Below are 27,126 nucleotides of genomic sequence, written 5' to 3'. Positions count from 1 at the left end.
AAGAAAAATTAGTTAACTAGAAGATAGGTTTGAGGAAGTTACCCAATGTACAGTTCAGAGAAATAAATTGATTAAAATTATGAAAGAAGCATTGAGATATGAGATATAGAATGTAGAATGAGAAAGTCCCAAATACATTTATTAGGCCATCCTTAAGGGGAAAACCAAGGAGAGAAAATATTCCAAGAAAGAATGGCTGAGGATTTTCTAGAACTAAGGAAAGTCATCAATCATTGGATTCAGAAAATACAGTAAATTCCAAGCAGGAGAAATAAAAACACACCAAAGAGAAACTGTAGAACAGTAAAGACAAAGGGAAGATCTTAAAAGTCATCAAAGAGAGAAGATTATTTACAAAAGAATGACAATTCTCAATGGCAATAATAGAAGGTGGCAATGGATTAATCTCCTAAAAGAACTAAGAGAAAATAATTTTCAACCTAGAGATAATACGGATGGCTAAGATACCATGCAAGATTGAGGGCTTGGTAAAGATCATTTGCAGACAATTGAGAAAGTTTACTTCTCATAGACCCTCGCTGAAAGAACAACTAGAGGATATACCTAAGGAAGATTGAAATTGAACTCAAACACATGCTCACAAATGTTCACTGCAGCACTTTTCACAATAGCAAAGACATGGAATCAACCTAAATGCCCATCAATGACAGATTGGATAAAGAAAAATGTGGTACATATACACCATGGAATACTATGCAGCCATAAAAAAGAATGAGATCACCTCTTTTGCAGGAACATGGGTGGAGCTGGAGGTCCTTATCCTTAGCAAACTAACACAGGAACAGAAAACCAAATACTGCATGTTCTCACTAAGAATTGGGAGCTAGACATTGAGTACATATGGCCACAAATAAGGGAACAACAGGTACGAGCGCCTACATGAGGGTGGAAAGTAGGAAGAGGGAGAGGAGCAGAAAAAACAAATACTGTCTACTAGGCTTAGTACCTGGGTGACAAAATAATCTGTACAACAAATCCTCATGACAAGTTTATGTAATGCACCTGCACATGTACCCTGAACCTAAAATAAAAGTTAAAAAAATTTGAGCTCAAAAGAAACAAGTAGGATACAAGAAGGAATAGTCAACAAAGACATTTGTAAACGTGGGTAAATCTAAATAAGCACTCTCTATAGAAACCAACAAACATAATGAATTATTTAAGAATACAAACTCAAGGTGAAATAAAAATACTGGAAAGCTATATAATTAAGAGGGAGGGTTATTATTTTAAGGTTTATTCAAGAAAAGAATAGAGATCTTCTTTAATTTTAAATTTAAAGTCAATATGTTCAAAAGTTAAGAGGACATGCTAAAGGTTAAAAATAGAATGTATAATTTCCAAACAAATGTGTAGGGTGGGAGGAGTGGTAGAAAAAGTCAACGAATAAACAAAATAAATAGAAAATGTAAAATTACATGGTAGAAATAAATACAAATATGTTAATCACAAGAACTATAACTAGTATAAATCTATTGGTTAACAGAATCTCAGATTAGATTATGAAAAAAACAGGCCAGGTGTGGTGGCTCATGCTTGTAATTCTAGCCCTTTGGGCGGCTGAGGCAGGTAGATACTTTAAGCTCAGGAGTTGGAGACCAGCCTGGCCAACATGGCAAAACTCTGTTTCTACTAAAAACACAAAAATTAGCCAGGCGTGGTGGCACACATCTGTAATCCCAGCTACTTGGGAGGCTGAGGCACGAGAATCACATGAACCCAGGAGCCGGAGGTTGCAGTGAGCCAAGATCATCCCACTGCACTCCAGCCTACGTGACAGAGTGAGACTCTGTCTCAAAAAATATATATATATATATATTGTTTTGGAAGAAAAACATACAGCTATGTGCTTTTCAAGAGACTCACCAAAAATATATGGATATGAAAGAGAGAGATATGCAGGCTAAATAATGTTGGTCAAACTGAATCAAATTGAATTGAGCTAGCAAATACCTTTCTCTATGCATACTTAGGTGTTTCCTGGTGGTAGTATTATCCAGGTATGAAGCTAAACATACTAAGTGAGTTATATCACTTAATGTATGTAGTAAGGAGAAGAAAATCCTGGGGTGGTAGCTTCCTTTGTTCTGAGTCATTTGGTAGGTAATATATTGAAACTACTTCTGTTTGCAAGTTTTCATTATTTACTGGTACCACACCTTCCTTGCTCATAGTTTCTCTGACCGTACATCCTTGAATGAGCATGAAATAACCCAATAAGTCTTGGTGTTGCTGAGTAGTTTTCATACACTATCTAGGGTGTTATGCAGAGCATGTTTAATGGGGTCAGATAAAGATCAGAGGTCCAAGACTGGGGCTTCCTATAGTGAGAAGTGGAGTTAGGATAAAGATTTTGTCCCAAAAAAGCCCCCACTCTGCAGCCCCATCTCAAAGGATGAAGTGCCAAACTCAGTGTCCCTAACACCCAGACCCTTGGGCTATCCCTTGAGGGCCAGTTCTGGCCCATGGATACCATAGCCGAGTTTCTGTTTCCTGCTGGTGCCTAGCCTGAAACTTACCTGTGTTCTCTTCTCTGCTCCCTCTTGCTGCAGAAGATGGGGTCCCTCGCACGGCACGGTCCATGTCCCTCACGCTGGGAAAGGTATGCATGTTCAAGGAATACCAGGGCTCCTGGAAGAGTATGACAGAAGTTTCCATGGTCACCCAAACAGTCATTCATTCTGGGATCCATGGATGCCAGAGAATCTCTGAACAGAGTTTCTACTCGGCTTCTCACACTCTCAAGTTTAGCCTCTGACATCTTACCTTTCTTGCTCATGGTTTCCTTAACTATGTATACATCCCTTAAATGAACACGAAATGATCATAAGCCTTCATATTGCTACAGGCAGCTTTAATACAGTCTCCAGGGTGTTACCCAGAGGCTGTGGGGTCATTTCCATTCTGTATCTCCAAGATCTCATAAGCTAAAACAGAACAGATTGAACATTCACTCACCACCAACAGAAAATTTGGGTCAACTTTGGCCACTCTCTCCACACCAATTCCATCATTGCTACTGCAAAACCAAAATATCCAGTGAATGCCATTACAGCATTAGAAATTAGTAGGCTTTTTCCAAGCCCTTCTGAACTATGGCTATTGCTACCTCCAAGACAGTGAGCCTGGTCACTTCTCTTCCCACAGAATATGCCTCGCCGGAGGGTCAGCGTTGCCGTGGTTCCTAAGTTTAATGCCCTGAATCTGCCTGGCCAAACTCCCAGCTCATCGCCCATTCCCTCCTTACCAGTCTTGGTAAGTATGATGATGCCTGCCTCCCAGCACAGAATAGTAGAATAACCTTTCCTTCATACTGTCCTAGGGGGGTGACCAAATGGGGGCAGGGTCAACAAGGAGAGGAAATTTCCAGAATAGAATCTGAGTGGTAGGCTCAAAAACTCAATATAGACCGGGCTGCATGTGTTCTACTACTCTGGGAAGTCCCAGTGCCCTTAGCATGGTGTTGGCAGCTCAGCGTTCTTTGCAAATGATAACTCTTTGCGCTTACACCACAATCCGCCAAGGTGGTTACAATTTTTTTCTACTCTGCAGTGGGCTTAAGTAGCTGAAGTTTGTAATGTGTGATAGCTGGTAAAACAGCTTTGAACCCTAGGTTCTCTGATTCCGGAGCCTGAGTTCTTCAACCCATTGTTCTCCTGCCTCAGTTCATTGTAGCATTGTTCATAACAATGAAAAGTGGGAAACAACTCCATGTTCACTAATAAGAGATTGGTTAAGCAAATGGATATCCCTATAAGGGGTTTCTGTAGAATTGTCCATAATTTATTATGAATCAGAAGCAAGTAAAATAGAATATACAAAACCTAGTGTATAAATAGTATAATTCTGTTTTGTACTTTTTAAAAGAGTGTTTTTCTGTGTGTAGACATAGAAATTTCTGGTAGAAGATATGTGAAACAGCTAATGATGGTTATCTCTAGGCAATGGTAAAATAGTTCATTTTTATTTTCTTCCCGATGCCTTTTTATATTTCTATAATAAGAATGTATTAGTAATAATCAGGAAAAATACATTTCCATTTCTTTTAGACAAAGACATTTAGATATAACAAAATATTTTCTGTATCCCAGGCCTTTGTGCATCTGGCTAATTCTCTCTAATTCTTTCTTCAGTGGTTTCTCTATCCCCTGCCTATGACTAGCACTACCCTATAAGGAAACAATCTGATCGTGTAAGCAATTGGAAATTCAAGCTCAACGTAATACCAATGGGTGGTATTCACTGCTTCCTGCCTCAAGCATTTCAGTCATCTATGAAATCAACCCAAATTCCCAAATTACCCACTAAAATAAAACAACCTGAAAAAAATGTTTAAGGATGTTGGAGAGGACTGGTTAGTGTATTTTAACAGATCTGTTTCCCATACTTTGCCTAAAAGCATAAATTTATTTTCCAAATATATATTCCTTTAGACCAGGGGCTGGCAATCAGGGCCATAGATTAAAAACCACACGGGGTGCTTTTAAACCATTCTTCCCCAGCCCCACACCAAGATTCTGGAGTGGATCAATACTTTTCTAAAGCCTCCCCCAGGTGATTCTAATGTGCAGCCAACATTGAGAACCATTACTGAAACCAGATCCATTGGAACAAAAAAACGTGGAAATCTTGGGGAACGTATTGTAAAGAAATTTCTTATGGTTTGAGCTTTCAGTAGTGATTGGCATCTCCTGAGAATTGTACCTGGAGCTGTGTCTCTAGGGACAGTGATGAGCTTGTGTGAATCTATCGTAGGGAGCCTGGGACCTGCATTTGTAGGAGGCCCACTGGTGTTCAGTCACAGTTGCTAAACAGGACAGAGAAAAACTGATGGCTCCTCTCCAGAATGGAGCCTCAAGATGTAAACTTTCCTCTTCACTTAAGGAAACTTAACAGAGGCGAAGGAAAAGGAGCAAGCTTCATGTGCCCTAGAGGAAAGGAATGCTGAGGAAAGGAGGACAGGGAAGGCCCAAGGGAAAGGGCCAAGGCCTGGGCTCAGAAGAAGATTGGAAAGTGGGGGCATGGAGGAAAGAGGAGAAGCAGCAGCCCCCCTCCCAGCATCATCAGAAACCCAGCAGCTCTGGCTTCTTCCTTCTGTAGCGCATCCTCAATTCTCTGTCTTCTGTTTTTCATTCAGTCGGAATCACCCAATGGGAAAGGCAGCTTACCTGTCACTTCAGCACTGCCTGCACTTTTGGAAAAGTAAGTTTGTCAATTTTCCTCTTTGCTTCAGGGATCTCTCAGGAAATTTCCCCCATTTTACTTTCCTTCCTCCCATTTTCATCCCCAAAATGCAGTGGAAAGCAAATTAAGTTTTAAGGGAAATGAATGAGAGTCTAAGACCCACAAAGATTTCAGAACCTGTTTGCAAAATTCTTGAACCAGGAAGATATCCTGACTGAGGCCAAGTGTACCCAATCTTAGAGAGCCCAGAGAAGACTGGAACCTTCTCTGCCAGTTAGGATTCTTTGGGCTACAGATAAAAGAAAGCCCCAACTCAGTAGGACTTAATAAGTCCAGAGGTAGAGCTGCTCCTGGTATGGCACAGCAGGGCTCTAGCTCAACGTGTCTACAACTTCCTTGCCTCTGGCCACATTGTATGTTAACTTCATCATCAGGATTGTGGCAGATGGCTGGTAGTTCCTGGCATTCCCTCCAGACAGGACAATACCTAGAGGAAGAAAGGGACTGTTTCTTGCCATGTTCCTTTCTTAGGAATAAACCCAGAAGCCTTTCACCAGTCTTCTCTATTATCTCATTGACAAATCTGGAAGGAAGACCTTTTTAAAAGAATCACTTTGGGAAAGGGGTTGTCATTATTGGGTTAAACTATTCCCTGGGGTTGGTGAGAGGGTCAGCTTCCCATAAAGCAAAATGACTGCATGAAAAAGAGTAGATTCCTGAACAGAATCATGTTGCTGTTAGGAGGTAGGAAGGAAAATGCATATTGGATTAGCAGCCAGCAGTTTCTGTGATTTTCTAGGCATCTATGCAATTTGCAGATCTTTTAATCCTCAGCCAGAGTAAGGCAGGCTGTTTCTATGCACTCAGAGGAGTTTATAGCTTACTTTTCAAATTCTTTCATTTGCTTGCTGAAAAACATCTGGATCACACCTGCTGCCTCTCAGAATTTTCCCCTTGTGTCTTTTCTCACTTGGTAGAACATATATGTTATTCTTCCTTCTTCCTTGCCTCAAGACAGCTTTAGTCCTTCATTTTTCTTTGCTGTTAGAAAAGTTTTGCTATCTGGCAGGGAACGTGTATGTTGGGACCCTTTTCAGTACAGACAAGCTGCCACCTCCAGACTCAGCCTGTTTCCTATATCTCTCATTATATACAGCCACCAGCTTATCACCTAGTGATTTGTCCCCTGTTAGTCTTGAAGTTTGCCTAGCATTTCTTCTCTTTGCCACCTCACCCCCATAAGCTCACAGGTCCTTCATATTACAGAGGGTCTCTTGGGGTCTCTCTCTCTGTCTTTTCTTGATCACTACAGGGAAATTGTCAAGAGGTAACACAACCACCACCACGTGGAAGTAACTGAGTTTACAGAAACTTACCAAGTCCCTAGAGTCATAGTGCCTCATCCAGGGTCTCTGAATCTCTCCAGAAATGGTCACCTGATGCTCTGACTGAGAAGCCCACTAAAATTTTCCCTATCAACCTTCCCTTTGGGTGCACAGATCCCTACTTCAGAGAACCCTCAACTCTAGCCCCTTTCCCAATTCTAGGCCTGCAGAGCCACTCAAGGCAGATCTCTTCAACAGACTCTAATCATGACAGAGAGGGCCTGAACTCTGTAGAACTTATGCCAGGCCAGTTGAGCACTTCTGTCCAAGGCAGTGGGGATCATGAAAACATGAATTATCTTGAATAGGAGCGGTGAGAGAGGGCATCCCTGTCTTGTGCCAGTTTTCAGAGGGAATGCTTCCAGTTTTTGTCCATTCAGTATGATATTGGCTGTGGGTTTGTCGTACATAGCTCTTATTATTTTGAGATACGTCCCATCAATACCTAATTTATTGAGAGTTTTTAGCATGAAGGGTTGTTGAATTTTATCAAAGGCCTTTTCTGCATCTATTGAGATAATCATGTGGTTTTTGTCTTCGGTTCTGTTTATATGTTGGATTACATTTATTGATTTGCGTATGTTGAACCAGCCTTGCATCCCAGGGATGAAGCCCACTTGATCATGGTGTATAAGCTTTTTGATGTGCTGCTGGATTCGGTTTGCCAGTATTTTATTGAGGATTTTTGCATCAATGTTCATCAAGGATATTGGTCTAAAATTCTCTTTTTTGGTTGTGTCTCTGCCTGGCTTTGGTATCAGGACGATGCTGGCTTCATAAAATGTGTTAGGGAGGATTCCCTCTTTTTCTATCGATTGGAATAGTTTCAGAAGGAATGGTACCAGTTCCTCCTTGTACCTCTGGTAGAATTCAGCTGTGAATCCATCAGGTCCTGGACTCTTTTTGGTTGGTAAGCTATTGATTATTGCCACAATTTCAGAACCTGTTCTGTTGTGGGGTTGGGGGAGGGGGGAGGGACAGCATTAGGAGATGTACCTAATGCTAAATGACGAGTTAATGGGTGCAGGAAATCAACATGGCACATGGATACATATGTGACAAACCTGCACATTGTGCACATGTACCCTAAAACCTAAAGTATAATAAAAAAAAAAAATTCGGATTATGCTACATTGTCAACAAAAAAAAAATTAAATTAAATTAAATTAAAATACATATAAACTAATACAAAAAAAAAGAAAACATGAATTATCCTTGGTAAGGAAACTGAGATACAAAATTGGAGACAATAAGCAGCAGCCCCAAGTTAGGAGTGTCAATGGGTGACGATCAATAGTGGCATCACCTTTCCAGTGGTTTATAGAACCTGGAGAGATAGGGACAGAGTGGGGATTAAGGCAAGTCAAGCATGCTGGGGCTGACTTGCCAGTTGGGAATATACCCATGTAAGAATGGTTATATAAGAGGGGAGGTTATGTAACAGGGGAGGGCATCTTCAGAGGAAGAGGGGTTCAGGATGAACAACAGCTTCCCCTTGTGGATTTCTCAAAGATGTTAAGTGATTTCCATTTAAAACTGGAAACATGGCCAGGCATGGTGGCTCACACCTGTGATCCCAGCAGTTTGGGAGACCGAGGCAGGTGGATCACGAGGTCAGGAGTTCAAGACCAGCCTGGCCAAGAGGTGAAACCCTGTCTCTACTAAAAATACAAATAAATAAATAAACAAACAAACAAACACTGGAAACATTTACTTGATTCCCAACAGACTAACAATGAGACAATATATGAGTAAAAGTGAATTCGTATCTTCTGTCCTATACACAAATACAGTCAATTCTAGCTGCCCTATCCATATCGTGAAAGACAAATAATGTGTTATAGTTTAATATACATTGCTTCAGAGATTGTTGTATTCAGCTTCATATTAAAATGATTTCACCTTTCCTAAGCATACAGTGACGAAGCAGGAAGGACACTGGCTAAGCAAAGGATAAGATCAAATACCCTGCGGCTAGTTCTCAGGAAAATACTTGAGAGCTGGTTACACTGCTCCATGAGATTTCAGAGAATGCTGAGCCTTGTTCTTGAAGGTCATTTCGTAATGAACTGCTCTTCACTCATCAAGGGCCTAAAAACCTATAGACTTAAACATACGGGTGGAGAGTGATATTTAAAGTTAGTCTTGAAGATGAAGAGAAAAAAAAGCTCAGGAGCAGTTCCGCAAGTAGAAATGGCTATGTAATTGTAGTCTTTTGTTCTTTCATTCCTTCAGCAATTAATTACCAAGGGCCAGACAACATAGAATGTACTCAAGGAGCTCACAGTCTAGCGGGAAAGACAGATGGGAAGCAGCCTATTATAATACAACACGATGAGTGGGATTGTAAGGAAGTGTAGGTTGCTAAGGGAATGATGCAGCAGAAAATGAGCACCTAACCCAATTTTGGTATAAGGTTGGGGGAAGTGGGGAAGTGGGGGGAAGAGAGAGCTTAGAAAATGATTCCCCTTGGCCGGGCAGTGGCTCACGCCTGTAATCCCAGCATTTTGGGAGGCCAAGGCGAGTGGATCACTTGAGCTCAAGAGTTCGAGACCAGCCTGGGCAATATAATGAAACCCCATCTCTACAAAAAATATAAAAATTAGCCAGGCATGGTGGCATCCACCTGTAGTCCCAGCTACGTGGGAGGCTGAGGTGGGAGGATGGCTTGACCCCCAGAGGCAGAAGTTTCAGTGAGCTGAGATTGCGCCACTGCACTGCAGCCTGGAGTCTGAGCGACAGAACCAGACCCTGTCTCAAAAAAAAAAAAAAAGTTTCCCTCTAGGAACTTACTTTTAAAGTAAAATCTAAATGGTACATAATCAACTAGGTGAACAGGAGGTTAACAACATTCCAGGCTTTGTCCATGTGACAAAGTATGGAGTATTCAAGAAATGATGATAATGATAACGATGATAATGGTAATTACTGTTGACTACTGCACTGATGACAGTGGTAATTATTGTTAACTATTTGCTGCACTGATGACAATGGTAATTACTGTTAACTATTTACTGCACTGATGACAATGGTAATTACCGTTAACTATTTACTGCACTGATGACAATGGTAACTACTGTTAACTATTTACTGCACCTTGCTTTATGCCAAGTGCTTTACTAATTGCTTTGTATTAAGAATCTCAGTTAATCCTCACAGTAATTCCATGAGGTAGGTATACTATTAATATCTCTGTTTTATAGATAAGGAAACTGAAGTTCAGAGAAATCGTCACGTGCCTGAGGTTACACAGCTGGTAGATAGCAGAGCACATGCCCTTACCCTTTTAATAGACCGCCCAACTGGAAGAACAAAACGAAGTTCACTGTGACCATAGAGAAGAGGATGAATTTAAGAGCTATTTTTGAAAGAGCCTGGTGACTGGCTGGGCATGGAATGGAGAACAGAGTCGGGGTGTAAGACAGGGTGTGTGTGGAACCGTTCACAGAGGGATCAGCAAAACCAGGATGTAGATGATGCACAGGGTTAGTGTCAAAAAGGGTTATTACGTTAATGTATCACAGAGCAATTTTAACTCTGAATCTCTAAAAATAACCATGTTTCTATACTCTTGAAGCACCCAGGGTAAATTCCTTAAAGATTTCACAGGACGCTAAATTTGTACAGTAAGCAACTCCCCTTTGCTGATGGTATTTTGGAGTAAGTCCACCCCCCCACACCCACCCCAATAAACTTGTGGTGGACCCCGGGTATCTAGGACTGAGTAACACGGAGTAAGGAAGCTTGGGTTCCCTGGGCTGGGCTTGTCAGAGGGAACCATGCAGTGGGAGTGGCTTGGAAACATTGCTGAGCCCAAGAAGAAATGCCCACCACAAAGGATAGTAGCCACTCTCAAATATTGTTTACCACGTGGGAAAAGTTGAATCTAATATACCTGCCTGTCCAAAAACATATTTTGACTAGTTCTTCACATTACTGAGAGCTAAGCACAATGACAAACATTTTTGACCTGGTGCATGTGTGAGAATAATGAGCCCATTTTCATGAGTCATCCCAGAAAGCAAGCACATAGGATTTCAGGCAGGGGACAGATGCCAAGATCCATGAGCCTTTGGGCCAGAAATCCCTAGGGTGGGCACAGGCTGTGCTCAGCTCCAGTTTACAGCCATGATTACAGATTCCTTTAGCCCAACCCAAACACTGGGATCTCAGGAAATAACCATTTACAGAGAGGACTTGTGCCTTTTACAACATTCCTAGGTAGGGACTGGATAAGTCATAGTGAAACCGATGCAACTTGACAGGCACTTAAAGGCACCTACTGTGTGCCAGGCACTATTTTGACCCAAACACAGTCCTTCTTCCTGTGATTACAGTCATATGAAGGTATCTAAAACATACATCAATGCCCTCCCTGTGAGTCACGCTGTCACAGAGGTACAGTGGCAGCATAAAGGGAGAGAGAGGGCCAGGTGTGGTGGCTCACACCTGTAACCCCAGCACTTTGGGAGGCCGAGGCAGGTGGATCACTTGAGGCCAGGAGTTCGAGACCAGCCTGGCCAACATGGTGAAACCCCATTTGTACTAAAAATACAAATATTAGCCAGGCGTGATGGTGCACGCTGTAATCTCAGCTACTTGGGAGGCTGAGGCAGGAGAATCGCTTGAACCTGGGAGGTGGAGGTTGCAGTGAGCTGAGATCATGCCACTGTACTCCAGCCTGAGTGACAGAGTCAGACCCTGTCTCAAGGGAAAAAAAAAAAGGAGAGATCAACTTTAACCAGAGGGTGTGGGGGAGGGGAGAACACCAGCAAAGGTTTTACAGAGGAGAAGGCATTTGAGGTTAGTCTTTTTTTTTTTTTTTTTTTGAGACAGAATCTCGCTCTGTCACCCAGGCTGGAGTGCAGTGGTGCAATCTCAGCTCACTGCAAGCTACGTCTCCTGGGTTCACGCCATTCTCCTGCCTCAGCCTCCCCAGCAGCTGGGACTGCAGGTGCACGCTGCCACACCCGGCTAATTTTTGTATTTTTAGTAGAGACGGGGTTTCACCATGTTAGCCAGGATGGTCTCAATCTCCTGACCTTGTGATCCACCTGCCTCGGCCTCCCAAAGTATTGGGATTACAGGCGTGAGCCACCGTGCCTGGCCTGAGGTTAGTCTTAAAGATGCTTAGGGAGAAACTTCTAGATAGTTAGAGAAGATATTTAGGAAACGACAAGCTCAGTTTAGAGGTCAGGAGAGAACAACAAACATTTTACATATTGTGTTTCCCCCACTTCCCACCCTACCCGCAACCCCTCCACTCCCCACTACCCCCCCCACACACACACACACTAAACAAAGGCCCTCCCAGCCACTTACACTGTAGACAAGCAGCCTTGAAAAGAGGGGCAGCATGGAAGCCACTGTCCAGCCTGAGGGCAGGAAGGGTTTCACTCAGCAGAGTGAAAGGAAGAGACTTCAATTTTTTTTTTATTTTTTATTTTTTATTATTATACTTTAGGTTTTAGGGTACATGTGCACAATGTGCAGGTGTGTTACATATGTATCCATGTGCCATGTTGTTTTGCTGCTCCCATTAACTCGTCATTTAGCATTAGGTATATCTCCTAATGCTGTCCCTCCCCCCTCCCCCACCCCACAACAGTCCCCAGAGTGTGAGAACTCATGGACACAGGAAGAGACTTCTATTGAAAGAAAGGCAGGGGTTCATGGAAGGCTTCTATTGAAAGAAAGGTGGGGATTCATGGAGGGCTGGAAAGTCCATCTTGACACGCAGGTGGAAGACCAAGGTGAGAGTCCCAGCACCAATAATGTGAATTTAGGCAAGTCACTTAATCAACCTGAGCTTGGGTTTCTTATCTGTGAAATGGGATAATATCCCACCTAGGTGGCAGATAGTGTAGTCAGAAGAATGGGCGCATATCAGACTGCACAGGGTAAAATTTGAGCTCTACCACACACTGGTTGTATGATCTTGGGCTGATCCCAAGATCATACACATTCTCTCACTTGATCTTTCCAATGATAAGAAGAGCTAAAAGTTAACTTATGTATCAGGCTCTGTTCTAACACCACACTTAAGGCTCACAAGTGACCCAAGAAGGTATTACTGTTCTCTGTTTGACAGATATGAAATCACTTGAAATGCGATTCTCATGCCTCAGCCTACTTTTTTGAGCCTTGGTTTCCTCATCTGTCAAACAGAGAACAGTAATACCTTCTTGGGTCATTTGTGAGCCTTAAGTGAGATGTTAGACCACAGCCTGATACATATAAGTTAATTTTTAGCTCTTCTTGTCATTGGAAAGATCAAGTGAGATAATGTATATGAGAGTCCTATAGGGGAGCTGAAATGAACAGAAGATCTGCATGTAAAAGAGTCGATGAAATGGGCTTCCTGGCCCTGCTAGGGAAAAGTTTTCCTCTCTAGAAATCAATGACCCAAGGACAATGAGAGCTTTGTTTACAGTCACTTGTCTGCAAAATTCTAAGGTGCATAGTGTGTGATGACACACAATAGACATGCACCTGAGAAATTTCCTAAAGCCATTTTATGAAAATGTAATATTAATTTTACCATACCTTAAATTAGTTCACATTCAGGGTTCCTCTGACTCTGAAGTGTCTCAGTAATATATAACAAGTTCCTCCTTGATGATATAAGTAATTGCCTGGATTTTTTATGAGTCATAATTGGAGGTAGCTCAGATTGCTCCCAAAATGTACCAATACATTTACTATATAACAATAATAATAGCAGATATAATTTGTTGAGTGCCACATTCCAGAAAGTTTATTTACATTTCTTCATTAATTCTTACACCTCCACTGTCAGGTATGTATTACTATCCCCATTTTACAGTTGAGGAATCTGAAGTTCAGGAAGATTAAATAATTTGCATGTCTTGGAGCTGGGATTTGAATCCAGGTTTGCCTAAGGCAAGTTCTTTTCCTCTATACTACACTGTCCTCCTTCATGCATGCTTAACATTAAGGAACCTCTAAGGCTGACAGCTGTATATAAATCAAAAGTCTGATACCAATATCTCATTTCTTATATATATATATATATATATATATTTCATGAAAGAATTACTTTCCCTGCCCTTGGCTGTAGCTATGTTTTTCTCCTCTTGCTCCAGTCGTTTGGATAAATAGGAAACTGCACATTAGGCCAAGGTCACATGGAAGGGAGTGGATAATGTAATTTGCAGAAGGAGAAATGTTATGAATAGCTGGTATTTTTAGAGCGTTATCTTTCTTGTTCACAATGGGTTGTGGTTTCCAGCCTGACTAAATGTAAATTTTAAAACGTCTGAGGAAAACTAAGAGATGGGAAACTGATGCCAAGAATGAGGAGAAGATACAAGGCTCACACATAAACCCTGTCTGAGAGTCCAGAGAGGGTGGCAGCTGTGATATTTCAGAGTCCTGGCTGGAAAGCTCTGCTCACAGTGTTGCCTTGTTGGAGAACTCCTCCATGACGACATTGCTCCCATTGGGAATCAGGACACGAAGGTGGGCTGCAGGATTTCTAGGGAAAGCATAGCCATCTGGATACTTCCTTTAAACTTGTGATCCCATACCTGCAATGATCTCCCAGCACCGCCCAGCCATCTTACCAAGATGTTCTAGTATGTCTGTTTTCCTTCTTTCTCATATAACTCTTTTACACCCCTCCTCTCTCCACAGACCTTCCTAGAGCCCTCTACCTCTCACTCTCAGCAGATGACCTTGCCTTCCACTTTATAAAGAATACCTAAGCTACATTCCCATAGGAGCCCTCTCACTTTCCTTCACCAGATCTCCAGCCCAACAACTTCATCATCATCTTACCTTTATTACAAACAAGGAGAGATTCTCTAGTTTTCCAAGATCTGTCCCTATTTCCTTTTGCAAAGACTGAGTTCCTTTGGGCATCCCTTTCTCTCATCCTCTCTACTGGATCATTTCTACCTACATTCAAATGTGCATCCTTCCGTGACCTACTTCAGCTGCACACTCTCTCCAACACACCCCTCTACTCTCCTTCCTACTCGAATTGCTGTGTCTGTGGCTTCCCCTTTCCCACCTCCCCTTCTTTACTTTAAACCTGTGCTTGGCTCCCAACATTACATAGAGGCTCCTCTTGACCTCTGTATTATCAAATCTAATAGTCACCTTGTCTGCGTGCTTCAAACTCAGAAGTATGTGGCACTGTTTACTCTTCTGCCTTGATGCGCTCTTATCTCCTGGCTCCCAAGACTCCACCTGCTCCTAGGTTTCCTCTTACCTCTCTGGCTGCTACTTCTCAGCCTCCTCTGAAGATGCCTTCTTTTCCATCTGAGCCAAGTGTGGAGTTCCTCATGGCTTGGTCCTGGGTCCTCTTCTTGTCCTTCTTCATATTATCTCCCTAAGCAATCTTGTCTATCACCATGGCTTTAAAAAACATTTATGTTCTGATGACACCAAATGAATATCTCCAGTTAAAACTCCTCCCTGACTCACTTCGGTGAATTCAACTGTCTACTTGACATCTGCCTTTGGATACCTCGCAGGCATTGCAAATGTCTCTTGTCCAAAAGTTAACTCCTGCCACACTGCCTCTTTTTAAGTTCTCAAACAACTCAGCACCTTTTGTGTCTCAGAGTCTTTACATAACCCGCATTCTCTTCCTGGAATGATCTCTTCTCTGCTTTTTTACTGAGTTTTGCTTTGTCATCCAGGCTGGAGTGCAGTGGTGCGATCTTGGCTCACTGCAACCTCTGCCTCCCAGGCTCAAGCGATTCTTTTGCCTCAGCCTCCTGAGTAGCTGGGATTACAGGTGTGTGCTACCACACCTAGCTAATTTTTGTATTTTTAGTAGAGATGGGGTTTCACCATGTTGGCCAGGCTGGACTCGAACTCCTGACCTCAGGTGATCCGCCCGCCTTGGCCTCCCAAATTGCTGGGATTACAAGCATGAATCACCACACCCAGCCCTCTCCTCTGCTATTAATACATCTGACTTCTCGTCCTTCAGGCCTGTGCTTCAACTTCAGCGCCTCAGAGAGGCCTTTTCTAACTATTCACTCTAAACACATTCTCTCCTTGATATTTTCTGTCACTGTACAGAATTTCTTTCATAAAAGTTGTAATTTGTAATTAATCACATATTTTTTATTTCCTTTTTTGGGGCTTTTCCTTCTGCTAAGTTCCATGTTGGTAAAAACCATTTCTTTATTTTCTAATGTGCTCCCAGCACATTACAATGTGCCTGTGACTTAGTCATGCTCAGTGGATATTTGAAAAAATGAGTGGGGGTCTTCAGGTGAAAGATAGACGACAGGAATGGAATGACCTTAAATGTGCTGGTCTGCCCCCATTTTCCTCATCTCAGTGCTGTAGATCACCCATTACAGCATCTCCTGGAATAAGAATAAACACCAATTTGGGAGCATGAGGAGAAGGGGAGCTGGTGAGGTATTTCATGGGCTGGGGAAAATTCATGGACTAGGACCTTTATAAAATCTTGTCTCAGGGTAGAAGGATTGGGAAAAAATCTGAAAGTTACTGAAAGAGCCTGAGTTTCCTCACTCCTAATCAGGAATCGGGCCAAAAACATGGTTTTGTTTTTAGGCCTCCACCTTTTTCTGAAATGATGCCCTGTACTTCCCTCTTCTCACTAGTGGAAAGACAAATGGGGACCCAGATTGTGAAGCTTCTGCTCCTGTGCTGACCCTGAGCTGCCTGGAGGAGCTTAGTCAGGAGACCAAGGCCAGGATGGAGGAAGAAGCCTACAGCAAGGGGTGAGTCAGACCTCAGCCACCCCGAGGGCACCTGGCAGCTCTCAGAAGATGCCTTCCCATGGGTCTTTCTTGATTCCTAGAGGCTTTGGGGAAGTAATCAGTGGCCGCAGGACCTCCTTGCCACAGGAAGGAACTACATAGGAAAGAGCAAGACGGTTCCACAGGAAGGACAGGAGGAAGCAGGGTCAGAGGGTGTGGTTAGACAATAACGAGACTGCCCTTTTTTTAGGCAGAGAGCCACCAGAATGCCACCGCTCAGAACAGTCTGGAAATCAGGGGCCCTGGGTGGGTTCCTCTTGGTGGTGCCTGAAGCTTCCTGACACGTGCTCAAAGCAGTCATGTTGCTGCCAGCAGTGCCCAGGAGCAGCTGCAGCTCTGCTTCCTAGAACTGCTTTGGTCACCCCTTCCTCCTATAAACAGAGTCTCTTCAACTTCCAACTGCCCCCTCCTCCATTTGAGCTTGAATAGCACCCATGGCCAGTTGTCAGCACTGGAGAGACCAAGTCCTGAGCAGGGCCCAAGCCTCAAGGTAGAGAATCACCTCCAACCATGTATGGTGCCCTATGCGTCTCCTGTCTCCATAGCTCATGAGGAAGACATAGCTTCCCACTGACACAGAACCCACGGGCTTCAGTGGTGGGTTTGCCCAGCCAAACTGCTAGTGTTAGACACTCAGTGTAGGACAAGTGAACAGAGTATGTTTGGCGTAATATTGATCCTGGGGGAGAAAAACCACAAGGGTTTCTCTTGGAAAGCCTGCCTTTTTCACCCACCACTGTGCTCTATCCTTGGAATGCATGGGCATGAACTTCTTCATTGGTTTTGTAAACATTAACTGAGTACCTCTCTAGGTCAAGCCATGTGCCTGGCACTTCCAAAAATCATTCCAACGCCCTGTGAAATGAGGGTCACCCTCCCTCTTTTACAGATGAGAGGCTGAAGCTCCACAGTCACGTGGAGAACAAATACCATCTTAGCCCTACAAAATGTTTTGTGGGTTAAGAACCCAGTCAGGAGACCCTGCGCCACATTTTTTCCCTGTCAGTTTTGTCACACTTTCACATAAACAGGAAGGATGACTGAGGAGTGAGGGGAAATGGTACTGGCATGAGCTGCCTTAGGATTCAGTAGAGCTTCCCAGCTTTTTCCTGTTTTGTGGAACCACAGGAAGCGCATAATTATTGGAGGTGCTGCTCAAGTCCCCTCCCCTCGGAACTCAGGAAAAGATGCACTGCATCTGGCCTTTCCAGACTCAACTGTTCCTTTTTGTCCCCCAGATTCCAAGAAGGTCTAAAGAAGACCAAAGAACTTCAAGACCTGAAGGAGGAGGAGGAAGAACAGAAGAGTGAGAGTCCTGAGGAACCTGAAGAGGTAGAAGAAACTGAGGAAGAGGAAAAGGGCCCAAGAAGCAGGTGAGAAGCCTGTGTTTGGAGTCCTTGCCGTTGCTGAAATCGGGGTTACAATTCATCTAATTTAAATGCACAAAATCCCTGGAAATGCCAGTCCAGGGCAGCAGTGAATCTGGGACCCCAGTGAGTAGCCAAAGAAACCAAGAGGGCACGCATGTTGGGAAGGAGGTAGAGGAAATCCCAAAGAGCCAAGATAGCTAGCAATGAGAAGTTTGCAAGAGCCTGAGAGGTCAGGGGCAGTCATGGGAAGGGAGCATGGCAATCAAGAGCTCCAGGAGCTAAGGAAGGGCGAAGGGCCCTGAGTGGAGTCCCTCCCAGCCCAGCAATGGTTAGCTCATTTCCCAGATGAAATTATGGGTAGCCATTCCCATGAAAAGGCCCAAGACCAAGAGAGTTGACTCGAAGCCCTGGAGTGAGTTTCTTACAAGAACAGGGACAGGGAGGACACATGGAATAGAGGGCAAACTCAGCTCAGTGGCAAAGGTGAGTCTCCAGCAGGTGCCTACCATGCTGACCAATCAAGCTTGGTCACCCAGACAGTGTCTTCACTTTAGGTTGGAAATACTTGGGGTTTTCTTTTAAAATACTTCCTATTTCAAAGGTACTTTCCCCTAAGTTGGGGGAGGAGAATATAACATGTAGATAAAGACACTATAGACCTGTATCTTGTCCCACTTGTGGTTCCTGCCTGGCCTTTAGGATGCAAAATCATAGAAATGACCTAATTTAGTTCCAGGGCACTCCATGCAATGAAGTACTATAGGAATGAGGTCTCAGCCTCACCTGGCCTGAATTATCCCCCAGAAGTTCATGCTTAGGGATAGGATAAACTAGCACCCATAGATGAGGTGTGCTGTACCCCATAGATATAATAACCATGCCAACATTCTGGATTTTCAGGACAGACCAATTTCATATATTCAGCTATGTTGTCTCTATTAGTATATTTAAACCACAAGTCTTGAATTTTGATTTTTTAAAATGTAGTAATAGCCACCTTGGAAAACCTTCACCAAAATCTGTTTTTAGCCCCCTGGGATATCTTGGGGTCCAGGGCAGCTCCAGACAAAATATCTAATCAGCTGCTGAAATATTATCTAATCTGGCTATGTATCGGTGCCTCATTGCTGGAAAACTCTGGAAACCACATGCATGCAACAAATAGGTAATGAAGTGAAGATTAGAAGCAAAATGGATAGGCACACAGGAGCTACCAATAGAGCCAAGCTGGTGGAGAATTCAACTAAAGTCAGAGGTCTCAGCCCATGCCGGTCAACCCCATTGTTCAGGGGAAGGGCCATTAGGAGAACTGGAGAAATGCTTCTCCACTGAAAACAAATCACACACTGCCTCCCCAGTGAAAGAACCTCCAAGTTTAACAATTAAAGTGCAATTCCTACTCCAAGCAACCAGATCCTGTTCTCCTTAGGCCTCACCTCCCTCCTGAGGGTTCTCTGCTGGTATTTCTCAGTCCACCACATTGCCTTCCTCCCCTTTAATGCAGTCAAGCAAAGCCCTAGACAAAAAGCCTTTCCTCTGGCACCCGTGAATATAGCAGAGACAGACTGGAACTTCTAACACTTCCAAACACTGAGAAAGAACAAAAGAGAAATAAACAGAGGGAGAGAGAGTACATGGAATATAAACAGTCTGGTTTGCAAAGCAAGGGGCTCAATGTCTTATCTAGCTAATTCAATCTCAGGCAATTGTCGGCTCCCTCCCATTTCATGAAACCCCAGGGGAAGTAAGGCTTAGCTTGGTTCCTTTCTGTCCAGCTCCTGGTCATCAGTGTGTGGCAATGGTGCCTGTAACATTTATCACTCACCTGCTCTCAAACATGATTTCTTCCCTGAAATGTTGGTACCTCACTAACAAGCAAGGTTTGAGGTTATTAAGAGTTCCATGTCCTACTTAGTACATTTTTAAAACACTGGGTTCAGCCCAGCTGCCGATCACTTAAGAGATTCAACATCACACATTAAAGTATTTTTGTCTGAGTCACGTATCTGTTATATATAACAATTATGTTACAAATATTGCTCTCTTGAGGATCAGTTTAAATAAACTTTGGGTAAACCCCAATATTTTAACCATATTTAAACAGAGAGCACAGTCTTCTGACATTGAACAAGTGAGACTCATAAGGGACAAGATAAAACTTTTGTCTTTTCTCCCAACGGCTGTTCAAACCAGCTCTGTGCGGTTAAGAGGACATTTAGGTTCCTTTACTTTTCCAATAACTCTCAGGAAACAGAAGTTTACTTATAACAACCAAAAATTGACTTCTAAAGAAATTCTATTTCTAATCTATTTCTAAACTCTTTTATGGGCCAGGCATGGGTGACCAGCTAAGGTCACACAGCCAGATCTTGGTCTCTTCCTCTGGAGCCACACTTAAGAGTGGGGTTAGAGTAGGGAGAAGTCACTCTGGCACCTTGTTTTGGAGGATGGAAATACAGCCCCAAAGGCTCCATTTTAGCATCCAACTCTGTCTAAATAGAATCTAGAGAATCTACAAAGGGCTGAGAGAAAATAAGCCTCTACTTCTAAACCCTCCCTTCCCAACAGTGTGAAAATAGTCAATGATTTTCAAATCAGCCAATGTGCTCACTTTCGTGCTTTCCTTAATTGTGACTGAAATGATCTGATGGGGTTCCCGCATGGAACAGAAACCTGTCAATGTTCTCTGTGGCCCTAGCATCCAAGGCAGGCATTCTGAGCATCTGGTCCCTTTCTAAGGAGGGCATTTATTGAGTCTGTCAATCCTTTGTTAGTCATACATTTTCTGCTACCTCTGAATTTGAGCTCTCTGCTTCTCAGCCAATGGCTTGGTCATTGCTGTGTGTGTGTGAGCCTCAGGATTTTCAGAAAGCTCTTCTATCACTTTCCCCACCTCCTTGGTTCAGGAATCCTCAGTATTCTCATTTTTCATATTATTTTTTAAATTGGATTAGAGGTTAAAAACATCAGGAAATCCTAGCTTAATGAAGAGGCTCAGGGCTTCTTCAGAGAGCTCTAGAATGAACTTGTCAAAGCAGGCCATCTGCCCGGTGTCTTTTTACCACACCACAGAGAGGACAAAATGAAAGACAGTTGGGAAGGAATCAAGAGGGAAAAGGGGCAAAAATGGAGAGGAAGAGAGAGATGAAAGGGAAGGAGAAAGAAGTGTGGAGAGAGTGAAGGAAGAAAAGGTGGAAGAGGGAGAAATCAGAGAATAAATATTAATGAGGTTGAGATAACATCATGAACAAACCACCCAGACATTTCTAGAGGCTTCTAATCTTCTGCCTGCTCTTGGATGGTTTGAAGTGAACTCTTGAGGTTGATCTAGTCCCTTGTCATTTAACAATGGATATCAAGCTTCTTAGAGTTTAGCACAGTCCTTCCACTCTGGACACAGTTAGATGTGGAACTGAGAACAATGAATTAGGCATCTGAGGCAAGGGACAGGTTAGAGCTTAGAACTGATCATTAATGCAGCTAGGTGCCAAAAATATGCATGGCCAGCCAATCCTGTACCCCCGGGCTTGGGAGAGTGCAGATATCAGTAATCACCCCGTGAATAGATGAGGGCATGTATGGATGGATGATCAAACAATTAAGTAGAATGATCTAGACAAGTAGCTCTCAACTTCAAGGCTGTGGACTGGTGGAATCAAAATCACCTGGGAAAATTTAGCCAATGATTTCTAGACCATAACTTTGGATATTCTCATTCAGTATGCTTGGGGTATTTTGAACAATTGTTGCCAACCTAATCTACGCACAGCTGAGTTTGAGAACTATTGCTCAAGACAGCATAGAAGCTATCCGCAGAGAGAACTATGGGTCTCTGTATCATATGTGTGCCCAGTATACTAAAGCCTCTGCCTATCTTTTTCATTGACAGCAAACTTGAAGAATTGGTCCATTTCTTACAAGTCATGTATCCCAAACTGTGTCAGCACTGGCAAGTGATCTGGATGATGGCTGCAGTGATGCTGGTCTTGACTGTTGTGCTGGGGCTCTACAATTCCTATAACTCTTGTGCAGAGCAGGCTGATGGGCCCCTTGGAAGATCCACTTGCTCGGCAGCCCAGAGGGACTCCTGGTGGAGCTCAGGACTCCAGCATGAGCAGCCTACAGAGCAGTAGGAAACCTCACACCTAGCCAGTGCCCTGCTCTGAGACACTCAGACTACCACCCTTTCCCCAAGAATAACGTCAGGCCCAAGTGTGGACACACTGCCGCCCATCCCATCAGGTCATGAGGAAGAGTTCTTTTAACACTCGGCACTTCTGTGGGAGCTATTCATACACAGTGACTTGATATTCTTGGAGGATCAACAAAACTGCCCTGGGAAAGCATCCAGTGGATGAAGAAGTCACCTTCACCAAGGAATTCTATTGGAAGGGAAGGTCTCCTGCCCCTAGCTCAGGTGGCTGGGGAGAACTAAAACACCTTCACTGGTGGTTGGGGGTAAGGAGCAGGGCATGGGGGAGGAGGAGGTAGGGGGCAGTAAAAAACTTACTCTCTTTTTTCCTCTCTGTAATTGGTTATCAGGAAGAATTTGCTTAATGACTAACACCCTAAGCATCAGACCTGGAATTTGGAGTTGCAAAGTGACTATCTTCCCATTTCCCATCTCATTTTCAATAACTTCAGTCTCCCATTCTTTCCTTTGGAATGAGAGTTTCTTTTTACAGAAGTAGGAAAGGCTTCTCAGAAAAAAAAAAAAGTATAGGCTGAATTTAGCTCAGTGCTTGAAATGGGAAGATATGAATTATTATATACGCATCTGTCCACACATACACACATACTGTTGTGTACACACATACACACAACATGCCTGTGCACAGAGCCAACCCTTCAAAAGTGTGCTCTGGGTGTGTACCTCTGGATAAATAAGATGCATGCCAAGCCAACCCACAGATTTTCACTAGTGTGGGGCAGTCACCAGGCACCTGTTCAATGAGCTGTCCACACAGATTGAAGATGTTTTAAAAACACAGAAAACTCATGGCTTCAATGGCAGACTTACTAGTCGCCATTTCAAACGCCAACTCTGAGCTGCTGTATAGCACAATCTATTCTCTATTCTCTCTTTGAAAACAGTTAACCCACCTCACAGGTGAATGAGGAGAGAAGATGTGCTTTCTGCTTCAGTCTCTTACTCTGTGTGTGACCACATGCAAGGGTAAACTTGCACCTCAGTGCTTCGGTTCAAATGGGATTTCCAACCCAAGTATAATTAGGGGTGTTTCAGAGCATCCCCAGTTATTTAGCACAACACTGAAGGAGCACATTCCCTCTCCATTTTGACTTCTCTCTCCACTTTTACAGCCACTGCCTTCATCAGTTTTGTAGGGGTGTTGATTTCCATGTGGGTTTTGTTGTCATTGTTTTGCATTTTTGTTTTGTTATTGATATTGTTTGCTTTCATTGCTAAAACTCATATATGACTTACTATGAGCCAAGCACTGTTCTCAGTATTATATAGGTATGAATTCATTTAAGTCCTGAAGAAAAAGAAAAAAAAATATGAAGTGGATACTACCCTTCCCATTTTCAAATAAGGAAACTGAAGCACAAAAAGAACAAGTAACTTGACAAGGACACCCAGGTAGTAAACTATGGGGCTGGAGCTCAACCCCAGGGTAGGCTGGCTCCAGAGCTGTGCTCTCCTTGACTCTTCTGATGGTCTCCTAGCTGGAAGCCTCACATTTCAGTCTCACTCCCCCAAGTGGCCCATCAGCTACTCCATCTCTGGCTCCCAAACTAAACAGTTTCTCTCACAGCGCTGGACCTCCACTCACTAGTTTTTTTTCCAGCTGTTCTTCTCTTTTCTTCAGGTCACTCTTCTTGACCAAGTGCAAAAATTATCCCCTCCATACCAGCTTTGATGACCTTCCTTCCATACTCCTCACCAGACACAACATAATAGGTCACACACTCCTCTGTGCTTTCTGGTACTTTTTAAACATTATTATTATTGACCTTTACCTATAGTATATCACGGCCTATTTATGTATCTGTCTCCCCTAGCATTTTTCCTCAAAGACAAGAACCATGTCTTACCCATCTCTCGGGTAAGTGCCTAGCATGGTGGCTGATGTTTGGGAGGGTGTCATTAAATGCTGCTCGAAAGAACAAGCAAACATTCAAGGTGGTGGAGAGCAGCCTGGGGACAGCTGACATGCTGCATGCTTCTCAGTACCAGCACCATCACCACCATCACAATGCAAAAAGCAACATGTTTCTTAACCTCAGCTTATTCTGTTTCTCAGTCTACTCTGTGAGAGAGCAGGAATGAGACCAGACTAGCAACACCATTTCCAAGCTCAAGGACTGGGCTCAATGCAGTCACTCCTTCAGAGAGACCCCCCACCCCAAGCATGCCCCACTTTAAAATAGCATGTTTATTGAACGGGGCATCCTTTACAGTAGCTAGAAAATGACTGAGGCCCAAGCCAGGGTTGATCAAGGATGTGCCATTAAGGTAAAGAGTTACAGAGCAGGGCAGAGGGACTTTGGGGGCAGAAGTGGATGATTTGCCTGGCCTCTTCCAGGGGGTCTGGATACAACTGAAGGAGCTTTAGCTACATGAGGCCCTCAGAGCCAAAGACAGGATGCAAATGGAGTTCCAGAGAGTGGCTGTGGAAGCAGAACTCCAGGTGGGGAATGTTCAATCTTTGCCTCCCTTAAAGAAGGGCCAGGCTCAGCTGGCCCCATTGTTCACTTGGTCACAAGTTTCCCACATTTGTTTCTGGATGAGTTAAAGGCCAGGAAGGCAGTTATGGAGAGCTCCTGCACCTCCAGCTGCCCCACAGAAAAGCCTGCAAGAGTACTTCCAAGCACAGGCCCTCTCCCACCCTATTCCATTTGTAAGCAAGGGAGGTCAAGGACAAGGACATCTCCAAAAGGGAGCATAAGAATAGCCATATGTACAAGGGCTGAAAAAGTGCTCATGGGTCCATCTTTTCTGGAAAGCAAAGACCAGCCTGAAGCAGTGGGAGCTGCTGCCCAAGCGGTAGTGAACTGGAGAGAAACAGGCCCTGGATTTTCAATGAGAATGTGGATCTGAAAAGTCCCCCAAATGCCTCTGAAGTCTGACATCTCTGCTTAGCCCTAGGAGTCTGGTTCCCTGCCTTCAGTTGCAGAGTGATGTGTTTGTGTCATTGTTGATGTCACCTCCTAAAAAGACCTTCACTTTCTGGCTGCCACAAAGCCATATATGTTGCTCCCCATATACAGCCTGACAGAGTAAATGGAGAGGAAGTGCTGGATTTGTGTATCACTGGCTGTCAGTTCCTCATGTTGTTAAGCCTCACACAGGTGTGCTAGCATTGAACTGTAGAGTGTCACATACCTGAGTTTGAAAATAAAAGCACATTTCCAAACCTCTGGCAGCAGCCAAATGCCTCCTCATTTTATGGAGTTGATTTACAGTCTTACCCCAACCCAGAATTAGATGCCTTTGGGTATATTAGTGCATTCCAGAACCAAGTCAGAGGTCCCCAACCCTTGGTTTTTGTACTATGGGCTACCTCACAGGGGCTGGATCAGTTCCTCCTCTTCCCTTCCCCATTCCTGATCCTAGTTTCCTGTATCTTCCTGGTCTATGATTTTTTTAATTAACACATTTTGCTGTGATTGAGTCTGCTGAGTTTTTAACCAACCTGATTTCCACAGCTGAACTATTTTTTGGTCTTTCTTACAGCTAGCTGCAGGGAAATGTGGACTTTCCAAATCTAGTTCCCTAAAAATAAACTCTCCTGCTCAATACTTCACACCTTTTTTTACTCCCTTCTCTGCCTACCAAAGCCAGAAGATTCAGATGAGAACACTGAGACCCAAGAAAATGGCAGAACCACTAGATGGAAGCTGGGTCTTTGAATGAGCACTCCCAGTACTGAACTGTGACATGAATAAGAAATAAGATTTTAGTGTATTAAGCCACAGAGATACCAGGATGTTTATAGCAGTTAGCCTACCCTAATGCATACATTTGAACCAGAAATTGTGTACTTTAATAGCAAAATTCCAAAATATGAAGTTCTAGCTTACCAGTTACATGGCAAGAAACAAAACTGCTAGAAAGATGGTAAGATGGTAAAGTCTCACCTGTGATAACTTGGAAAGCATCTCATGGTTAGCCTATTTATAAGTGATGGAAAGAATCAGCGTTGGGGTATGGAAACTTCTCTGGCTGCCTTTGGCAAGGTATTGCAGGAGAAATAATTGGCTATGTGGGAGCAGAAATGAAAAAGAATATAGAGTATTCAGAAATGTGAAAGGTAGAAGAGTGAGAAAACCTGACCACTTCTAAATCCCAGACAGACTAAAAAGAGCTTTGAGTGCGAGCCAATAAAATTTCTCAGTTGAACAGATCGACTCAGCCTTATGGCAAAGGCTAGATTAAGGATGTGGCCCTTTGTGAGTTCAAATGAACTTAGTGTATTCACCACCAAATTTGAGGGGTATGGTGCTGAGAAACAAGAAATACTTCTTGAGAATTATGACTGGGAAAGGATTTGGGGTATGATTATTGGGACATGGAAGCAGAAATCCAACTTTGTGAGGGAATTTACAAAGAAACACAAGCCAGGACTAAAAACCCCTTTCATTGTTCAGGTGAGGAAACAGCTTTGGGGAGGAAAGAAAATATATCAGAGAGATACCTGCACCCTCATGTTTATTGCAGTAGTATTCACAATCGCCAAGATATGGTATTAAAATGTGTCCAGCAACAGATGAGTGGATGAAGAAAACATGGTATACATACACAACGGAATAGTATTCAGCTGTAAAAAATGAAATCCTGGCATTCACAGCAACACAGATGGAAATGGAGGTCATTATGTGAAGTAAAATAAGCCATGAACAGAAAGTTAACACCACATGTTCTAATTCGTGGAAGCTAACAAAAGATCTCATGGAAGTAAAAAACAGAATAGAGGATACTAGTGGCTGGAAAGGGAAGAGAGAAAGGAAAGACAGATTTGTTAAAGGACATAAAATTAGGAGGAACAAGTTGTAGTGTTTTATGGCACTATAGGATGACTATAGATAACAATAACACATTTTCAAATAGCTGGAAGAGAAGATATTGAACACCCCCAACACAAAGGATAAATGTTTCAGATGATGGATATGCTAATTAGCCTGACCTGATCACTACATCTTGTTTGTATGGCAACATCAAAATGTACATGTTTATAATTATGTATTGATTAAAAATAAAATTTTAAAAAAATTAAGAAAACTTTTGGGATCTTAGCTTATGCCGGCAGGAAGCAGACTGCAAAAGCTGTGCTATTCCCAAGGAGGGCATACTCCCTAATATCCACTTCAAATGTGGACAAGGAAGATTATATACAAATGAATCTCCCAGAGGGATGCAAAGGGACGCAGAAA

General features: G+C 43.1%; 1 protein-coding gene and 1 long non-coding RNA gene across 15 annotated transcripts in view; one reads left to right on the top strand and one right to left on the bottom strand.

Moving 5' to 3' along the window:
- Window positions 1-25,113, top strand: part of MRVI1 (murine retrovirus integration site 1 homolog) — a 124,004-nt gene extending 98,891 nt beyond the window's left edge. For 13 of the 14 annotated variants that reach the window (XM_030794749.1, XM_030794750.1, XM_030794758.1 and 10 more), the window contains 6 exons: window positions 2,574-2,623; window positions 3,169-3,276; window positions 5,159-5,223; window positions 16,202-16,321; window positions 17,599-17,733; window positions 21,620-25,113. In XM_030794749.1, the coding sequence (XP_030650609.1) occupies window positions 2,574-2,623; window positions 3,169-3,276; window positions 5,159-5,223; window positions 16,202-16,321; window positions 17,599-17,733; window positions 21,620-21,863 (722 nt within the window). In that variant the 3' untranslated portion in view covers window positions 21,864-25,113. The remainder of the gene's footprint in view (window positions 1-2,573; window positions 2,624-3,168; window positions 3,277-5,158; window positions 5,224-16,201; window positions 16,322-17,598; window positions 17,734-21,619) is intronic. The other variant, XM_030794748.1, reaches the window with a different exon arrangement.
- LOC115830492 overlaps window positions 1-27,126 on the bottom strand; it is a 60,189-nt gene that overhangs the window by 3,142 nt on the left and 29,921 nt on the right. Inside the window, exon 2 of the long non-coding RNA XR_004026045.1 lies at window positions 2,541-2,652. This is a non-coding gene — a long non-coding RNA (uncharacterized LOC115830492). The remainder of the gene's footprint in view (window positions 1-2,540; window positions 2,653-27,126) is intronic.

This window comes from Nomascus leucogenys, chromosome 15 (genome assembly GCF_006542625.1).
Source record: "Nomascus leucogenys isolate Asia chromosome 15, Asia_NLE_v1, whole genome shotgun sequence".
Lineage (NCBI taxonomy): Eukaryota > Metazoa > Chordata > Mammalia > Primates > Hylobatidae > Nomascus > Nomascus leucogenys.
Note: the sequence above shows the minus strand (reverse complement) of the source record. Positions and strands in the feature narration are given on the sequence as shown.